At 33.8% G+C, this 8,826-nt stretch overlaps 1 protein-coding gene and 1 long non-coding RNA gene across 2 annotated transcripts; both read right to left on the reverse strand.

The window, feature by feature from the left end:
* Positions 1 to 633: 633 nt before the first annotated feature.
* LOC139523328 (uncharacterized) lies at positions 634 to 4,555 on the reverse strand. Its single transcript, XM_071317207.1, has 3 exons — positions 4,063 to 4,555; positions 3,319 to 3,382; positions 634 to 1,948 (listed from the first exon to the last, which is right to left on the reverse strand). Exons 2-3 carry the CDS (start codon positions 3,340 to 3,342, stop codon positions 707 to 709), a joined length of 1,266 nt encoding a protein of 421 aa, XP_071173308.1. The 5' UTR covers positions 3,343 to 3,382; positions 4,063 to 4,555; the 3' UTR covers positions 634 to 706.
* Positions 4,556 to 4,578: 23 nt separating this feature from the next.
* LOC139523329 (uncharacterized) lies at positions 4,579 to 5,998 on the reverse strand. Its single transcript, XR_011664595.1, has 3 exons — positions 5,774 to 5,998; positions 5,207 to 5,377; positions 4,579 to 4,668 (listed from the first exon to the last, which is right to left on the reverse strand). It is a non-coding gene; the product is annotated as an uncharacterized lncRNA (long non-coding RNA).
* Positions 5,999 to 8,826: the final 2,828 nt, after the last annotated feature.

The raw sequence follows: 8,826 nt of genomic DNA on the forward strand, positions 1-8,826 counted from the left end.
TAACCCAAGATTGCAGGAATTACTAACAACATAGTTTAACATTGGACCCTGAGCTGAAGGCTAGGGGGATCAAAGATCTTAAACAAAACTACTGAGACCAAATTTGATAACATTTGTTTTTGTATGAACACTTTTCAAGCAGTGCTATATCCATCCTTGATGGGCAATAACGGGGAACATACATATTATATCGGGGTCTAAATTGGGCTGGCTTATGTAGCCACGGTTGATGTGAGCGATACAGCCTCTTAATAGTCTTTTGTTTCATATCCTAAAGTATTGGCGCAAAAAGTTTGTCATTAAACTAGATCCTTGAGTACAAGAAAGTAGAAACAAAACCATTCAAACGAATGCGATCAACATAGGAATATCATATCCCATTGGCAAACTTTTTTGTGCCGAGACCAGGCGTTACAAATCAGGCATGAGCTTTGTGTCAACACTTGCCCTACTGTTTGTTCCCTTGATAAATGTGATCGTATCATGCTGCACTAGGCGTAGAGAGTATTTTCTTTTATATTTACCATAATCAACAACAAAAAATCTAGACCAAGAAACAGTATATAGTAACTCCTAGTAATTTTGTTTGATTTAATTCTTGTATGGTAAAACCAAATATCAAACCAACTTATATTATATATATAATTAATTTCTAAAAAAATGTTTATGCAAAATCATTATTGTATAAAAAATGTATAGCAAATGTTCAATTCGGTAAGGCAGCAATCAATGTCCGAAACAATAGCTCTGCGTCATCGTATGATGTGATGATGGGAAACTGATCTCGTCTGTTTCCAGTAAGCAACTCGACAATGTTAATAAATTCATTGCTACAGCCATGCTCTGGAAAGTTCTCTGTATATTCCTCTATGAGATTGTCAATTGTTTGTAAGTTACATGGTAAAGGAAATGAACAGTCTCTTCCACCAAAGATCTCTGGCTGATAGTATAACATATTTGGAATACCACTTGGTGTTACAACTTCAGCACGTTGTCTTCTTATTCTATGTGAGTTCCAGTTCTCAGCAAACATGTCCAATTGATGTTGGATAACGGAGAGGAAACAAAATCGAACACATTCTTTATGTACTGGACACGATACATTAAGAAGTCCAGTGTCTTGGAAATCCTGGAAACGGTTTCTCCAAAACTGGGTGAAACTCGTTTTTAGTGTACCCCAAAGCCTTTCTATTCTTTGATTTGCAACAGATCTGCCGACGAGAAAAGAATTTTGTCCCGACATTTCATCGTTTTGATTATGTCGCAACGATCTTTGTAAATCCCTCATTATGACGTTTTCTGTTCTTGCATCCGATCGAACAACCCTTGGAAGCATCTTTCTTTGTTTGATCCAATTAAGATACCAGTAACCGACATATCTGGGGTTATTGTTGGAGGGACTTGCTATCAACCATAAAAGTTTACGAGAGTATCCATCGATTGCCCCATGTATAGCTATGCCGTAGGGTTTTAATTTATCGTAACCATCGACATGAATCAGATAGTTTGGTCCTCTATTGTAGTACACTCTCCTTCGAAGAACTCGATGTGATCTGTTAAGTACACCCTGTTGGTCTATTGTTCTTAAGCAAAGCCTTGCTCTTGATTGTGTGACGCAAAGTCCAAAGCCTATGTTCAGAGTCCTCCACATATACCTGTATCCAACATTAGACAGGCCATTACGGTGTAAAGCCAGGATTGTCCTTACAACTGTAGGTAATGGCGACTGGTTGTTACGCCGTCTGATATTTAATCTTCTCTTAAGTCTTTTTAACATGGAACAACTCATGAATGTTCCGTGAACAAACAAGAGAAATCCACATATTTGAAGGGACGTGTAGCATAATTGATGATAGTATTGGACTAGTTCAGGCACAGAAGCATCATCGCCTGGGTAAGGTATTCCTGTAACGTCATGATCAGCAACACAAAGGAGACAACAGAGTAACTGAAACATAAAGATAGAAATTACACGTATGATGTAATGATAAAATGAAAAATCCGATTGGCTTGATATCTAAATAGGGTGTTCACTGTGACGTCATTAGCTTACTATACAACTACTAGGAAATGCGCTGCGCCTTCACATTTAATGGAATACGAAATGGAAAAATACACAGTAAGTTTTGACAATCCAAAATAAATCTTCATGGCGATATTTATAACATATTTCATTTTTAAATTTACCCGTTATAGGTATCAGGTATAAGCATATGATATTTTTACATTTGAACATGTTTTCATTTTCAAACAAGAGGACATATCTTCTTCCAGCATATTGCAATCGAATAAACATTTTAAAAGTCATCTGATGCCTAAACGAATTTATTTTGTTTGGTTGATTTTTGTACCATATCTTAAAGAAACAACGAATAGTGTACCTAATGAATAAAATTTGTTATGAAAAAAATATGTTTCAATTTTTGCTAAATTTGTTGTAACATCATGCCTCCTTAAACATGATATCTAGTTCTTTATCAATCATTGACTAATTTATAAAATTTGGTCGCATATTGTCAAAGTCAATCAACCATAAAAACAAGGCCAAGATCAAATTACAGGTATCAAAATGACATCCCCTGGTAGTGGGGAACCTCCTTGTCTAATATCATCAACCTAAGTCAAAGCTAAAATTACACTTCAGACTATCATCCCCTTGTAGTTGGAGACGTTAATGCCAAATATTATCAACCTTAGACTTCTATTTCTTGAGATATGGACTTAAGCAGTAAACTCGGTTGCAAAATTGACTATTAGAGTTCTTCAGGGTCATTCAAGCATTTAAAATAGGTCAAAGATAAATGGCACATGACTGACTGGCAAGAACAATATGTAGGAAATCTGCATCCTAAATATAAGAACCTTACTCGTTATGCTTCACGAGATAAAGACATGAACAGCAAACTTGGTTGCAATGTTAACGCCATATATTCACCGTCGCCTGTAAAACCGTACCTACATGTCTCGCTTTTACTGCGCATGCTAGACAAAATATGAAGAAAACTTTATATCATGGTTCACTATATTTTTCGCTAGAGCCGTGTAAATGTGTGCTCATTTTTCCTATTTTGGTAATCCTTTATTTTTTGTAATTTTTGGCCGTTTAAGGTGCAGTTTTTACAAAAAATAAATCACAATACAGTATTAAACCTTTTTCATACTTTCCACGAAGATGGAGCTGATTAGTTTAAATGAAGAAAAACATTATAAAAACTATACAAGAAAGTTTTGACAAATTTTGTTTGTTTTTAAGCCAAAGTGTGTTGATTTGATGTTCGATGTCAGCAACATATTTCTTTGTTTTACTTTCAACATTACCTTTAAAATATTGCTTGATTCCATAGTCTTTGACCATTTATTAGACGGGCAGGTGACCAAGCAGCTGAAATAGACGATATTTCTTCAATTGAAATGTTTAATGAATAGCAAAATCTTCTAATCGGTCAATATCAAAATAAAGTGAACACATATTTCGTTTCGCATCATGCTTTTCTACCTGGCATTAGTGGCGAATCCAGGGGGTCAGGGGTTGGAACCCTTTTTTACATTTATTTGGAAGATCAATGCAATTGAATGGGGACATATAGTTGGAACTCCCCTTTATCGTGGGCTAGGATCCCCATACCCAACCCTTATAAATGACAAGATCCACCCTGCTAGTTGTGAATCAAATTATTTGTTTAGATTACTAATTTTTTTTTGCTTAGCTGTTATGAATTAAATGAGTCATGGAGATTGATCTACAAAGGACTCTGAAAGGCGAAAGGGAGGGACCATTCAGTTTTTTTCCATTTTTCATTGACAGTCGTACAGAACGGGTAGTGTACTTGTGATGGGATGGTGGGGAGAGGGGTGAAACCCTTTAAGTAAAATATATCTTTAATAATAGCAGACGTCTTACTCTAGATCTTATCACAGGTCACGTTAAACTGTAACTTTTCAATGCCCGTTCATTCAAACAATAACGTTTTTTCTCCCTATGATCTTTTTCATTTTGTGTTCAGTATTGCTTCATATTAAAATATAACGCTAAGTCTCCAAAGAAAACAAATATAAACTTACTTATGACTCGTTTCCACTGCTCCCGCTGATGTTGTTGCTGTCGATCTCCATCTTTAATGTGTCAGCACAGGAAGTAAAATACGGACCGTGGGAATCTGACCGTGAGAACGAATAAAGTTAACATCAAATAAGCAAGTTGACTTAATTAATAAACAAGTCGACTTCTTATTTTATGTCATTTACATTTATATTAGCAAGTCGACATTGTAATTAAAACTTTTTCTGTAGCATTCCGACAAGTTGACTTCAACATGATGATTTAATATCAAATAAACAAGTTGTCGACTTAATCAATTAACAAGTTGAATTCAACATGCCGGCTTCTTATTACTATGCCATTATATTTATATCAGCAAGTCGACATTGTAAAACAATTTTTCTACATCATTCCGACAACTTGACTTCAACTTGATGATAAGATTCCAGCTTATAACACACAACTTGACTAATAATTCCGACTTATTAGCAACAAAATAACTTTACAAGGGGTGTACCATATGCGCTTCCATAAATAACCGTCATCACAATTGTGATAACAAACAATCATGTTGTTAGATTCGTTGCAGAATAGGGAAGAGTGATGTGTAGGTTGGAGTTCAAGGCATTCTTAAATGATAAAAAGAATTCATATACGTCTATATCACTTTATGATAATGGTTATTGCATACAACAACAACAAATCCCTCAGTTTAAGATAAAAAGATTGTTTCGGAATAAATATATTCAAACTATCAAAATCATAGCTATTACATGTGCAATAAAGAACTGCAATACAACTTTTGATAAACCAATTTGTCTTTACGCTCCTAACTGAATATTTTAAACAGTTTGTCTCTAGCAGAAAAAAAGATATCAGTTACTCAGAAAAGGAATGGATGATCTAGACCGACGTCCGGTTAATTTTCAGTGGTTGTGTTTTATGATTGCTGAACCGATTTGTTGGGATCGAATTTTGTGATGAAAGAATAGCTTGTAATTCCCCTTAACTTAATCAACCTTTTCTGAAATATAGAGCTTGACATATGTTTGTTTCATAGAGTGTTGAACAATGCCTGTATATTTTTATCGGATTTTTTGTCGCAGGTTTTCCATTGATGTATACTCTTCACCTCCTCTTTTCAGAACTCTAAAATTTTACTGGTACCTGGACATGGGTCTAAAGTACAGTTTCCAATTTCTGTATCAGTTCCATTACATGTTTGGCCTCCATTATCAGGGAGAGGACTAGAACAAGATCTGCCTCTTTGTCGTGTCCCATTTCCACAACTAGTAGAACATTCAGTCCAATTATCCCAATGAGTCCATTCACCATCAACTAAATACATGAATAAGTATGGTGGTAGAAAAAAGTAAAATCCTAAATATACTGAACTCCGATGAAAATATAAAATGAAAATTCTCTAATCAAATGCCAAACCAAAAGCCCAAGCACATCAAACGAACGGATAGCAACTGTCTAATCCGAGTGAATGAATAGTTTCGATATCCAAGTCTAGTTTTGCTGTTGTAATATTTACAGTCTAGTGGTTTAATGAAACTACAATTTACACACTATTCGCAATTAAAAATGTCTTTTCAGTGTTCATCTACAAGTAAAAATGATATAAATGTCTAACTTAACGTGATCCATAATTTCCTTTTGTTTTATGTCTGGAAAATTACTTCAATAGTACTATATATGCAGTAAACTATAAGAAGAAATTATACCAACCTACAGAAATTTCACAAAGCCTTCCCGTATATTTATAACTGCACAGACACGAGTAAGCTGAAATACCGTCCACACATATAGCTTTATTCTGGCATACATTAGCGATACAATCGTCGATATTAACATCACAGTTTGATCCAATAAATCCCCTTTGACACTTACATCTGTAGCCTCCTAGTTCATCGGTACACTTCCCGTGTATACAAGGATTACTCATACAGTCAGTTATATCTGCACATAAAGAAATGACACAGTATTAATCGTCTATGACTTTGTTTAAAAAATAGAGCCTAACGCGCACTCAAAACGCGCATCTTGAAGTAATGCACATTTCGACATATACAGGCTAACATTTTTCAGTGTTTTTGGGATCTTTAACATTATAGTTAGTAAGAGTAATACTTATCAATCTGCATCTTTCATATAAACATCTTACATCTGTTTACAAAAAGCAAAATCATCTTCAATGCGCAATATCGAGAAAAAACGTACACAATGTTCAACTGAACCCCTGTTATATGATATGAATACTAGTAACTGATTGGTTGAAAAGACAGATCTTTGTGTGGAGCATATGTTTTGCAGTGATAAGAAACCCAAAAGGAACAGTTATGGCTCACTTTTCTTTTATGCACAATTTAAATGTTATGATGGAAACTTAAATAAAATATCCATAAACTCTAACAACACAATCAGGGGTGGCAAATACATATAGTATTCGCATTTCTCAAAGTTAGTCCTTTTAATCTAGAACCATGTACATCTAGTACATTAAATGCTATTACGAGCTTAGTTGTATATTAAATGCATGCGCAAGACTTAATTGGTATACCATCAAACTGGCCAGGAATACGAATGTAGGCGTTGACAAGGTTACTATAAGGAAATTCTTCCCAGTTGACATATCCATCTTATATGTCTTCACTACTGCACATGGGGAATGTATGACCTTCTGTTGTGTTAGCTGATAACGACATTATGTTAAACTGTGAAATGTAAACACTTAAACCACTCCCTGATTTAAAAAAACCCCAAATATTTAACTAGGTTAAACGTATGCATTATTTTTTAACTGTTCATTCATATCTAATAAAGCAACATCATTAGTAATTAAATTCACTACGGTTAACTGAATGTGAAGGGTAAATGTTTGTGTAAAAATTAAAAAATCAGAATTCCGTTTTTATACTTTATCACAACTCATGAAATATAACTGACCAATAGAGACTATAAAAAAGGAGAAGTTGTATGATTTGATATTCATATGTATTAGTTATGTATGTTTTCTTGTTAAAGATGGTTCTTAAATTTTCTTCACATATTTTATAGTTTGTTCATTGTTTGTGCTGTTACTGCTTTCTTGGAGGTCAGTGTTTCTTTTGGTCCGTTGTTTTCCTCTTAAAGTTGATGTGTTTCCATCGATTCAAACTTGTTACCCGTATTTGTTTTTGCCAAATTACATTATGACTATTGACCAGAAGTAAGCTATACTCTAAAAAATACCCCATATATACCTCCTAATGTAATATTTAAGCCGGATATCTCATCTACATCAAAGTTGATCAATGTTCTGAATAATTCTTCCCTATCAATATATATAATGGTAAAATTCTGTTTCACATGTATCTCAACATACACCCATCGTTGACACAAATCTTCTGGCATCTGTACGGTCTTACTAAAAGGAAAACTACTGATATGAATAAAACCGTTATATTTAGATTAATGCTAAATTGCTTATCGGAATAATATGGGGAACATGTACTTTGACTTCAGATTTGGTGACATGAAGAAAGACAACTCTTTTCTAGAAAAAAATAGTTCATAACTTTTTCAATATACTTGCAAATATATTTTTTTTGTGTCTTTTTTTTTAACTAGTACACATAGTTCTTTCTCTTTCGTTACTTATATGAAAATGTTTTGATACTGAACAAGTTTTCACGTGAGAATATATATTTTGTAGCAATGAAGTATATCCTGATTTTAAATATCAAAACTATTCCGAATAAAATGTTTGAGAGTCTTTAATCGATAGATCTTTTGTTTAACGTTGAACAGATTTATTGTAAAATCGAGAATAACAACCAAAGAATTTTGAAAAATAATATCCAAAAGCACGGAACTGCAAGTAATAAACTAAAGTCGGTAAGCAGCTTGTCTATTAAAATATTGAAACAGTTTTTCTTACTTGTAAATTACTACTTGTTTTACATCTAGCTCCAAAAGAGTAACCACGTCTGAGGATAACCGAAAGATGGTTCCAGAGGAGTTCGTGTCACATTTTGCATGCAATGTTATCAAGAAAGGGAAAGATATGGTCGATATCTCTAGATCCGTATAACTATCCTCTGACATATTAGGAAACCCTTTGTCAAAATCTACAAATAGACAAAATATTTGTTTCTGAAAGTTTGTGGTTGGGGTTTAATGTGTTTTTTTTTAAATATAATAATCAAACATAGCTATCTATGTTTTGCTATATAAATTATAACTACAACAGTTCTTAGTCGCTAACACTGCTGCTGGACTGTTAGCTTCAGAGGTAAGCATTAGCTCATTATTTTTGATAATATCATTACTTGGTGGGGTTCGTGTTGTTTATTCTTTAGTTTTCTATGTTGTGTCGTGTGTGCTGTTGTTTGTTTGTTTTTTTTCATTTTTAGCCATGGCGTTGTCAGTTTGTTTTAGATTTATGAGTTTGACTGTCCCTTTGGTATCTTTCGTCCCTCTTTTATATAAAATAACCTTTTTTTAAAGTTCGGAGCAACTTCTTTTGAAATTAGCTGGGACTTCCGAAAAATTATTATTTTTCTGTCCTTTTGGGTATGTATCGAGTACCTTTACAATCATAACCTTCAACATATATGTTTGGTTAATACGTTCATCATGAGAGCAAATGTCTGTTTCGAATATTAACAAGAATTTCTTACCAAAGCATTCCTACACATTACTTCTACTTTCCAGTAGTGTAATTTTTCTACCAGGACAAAGATGAAAAAAACTTGCACGTGAAATCTGTTTGAAAAAATGACTATTTTTATTATTGCTGT

Source organism: Mytilus edulis, chromosome 5 (assembly GCF_963676685.1).
Source record: "Mytilus edulis chromosome 5, xbMytEdul2.2, whole genome shotgun sequence".
NCBI lineage: Eukaryota > Metazoa > Mollusca > Bivalvia > Mytilida > Mytilidae > Mytilus > Mytilus edulis.

Coding starts and splice junctions, on each gene's coding strand:
- LOC139523328 (XM_071317207.1), bottom strand. CDS start 3,342: ATGGAATCAAGCAATATTTTAAAG. Junction 1,949..3,318: donor AATCAAGCAATATTTTAAAG/GTAATGTTGAAA, acceptor TTTATGTTTCAG/TTACTCTGTTGTCTCCTTTG.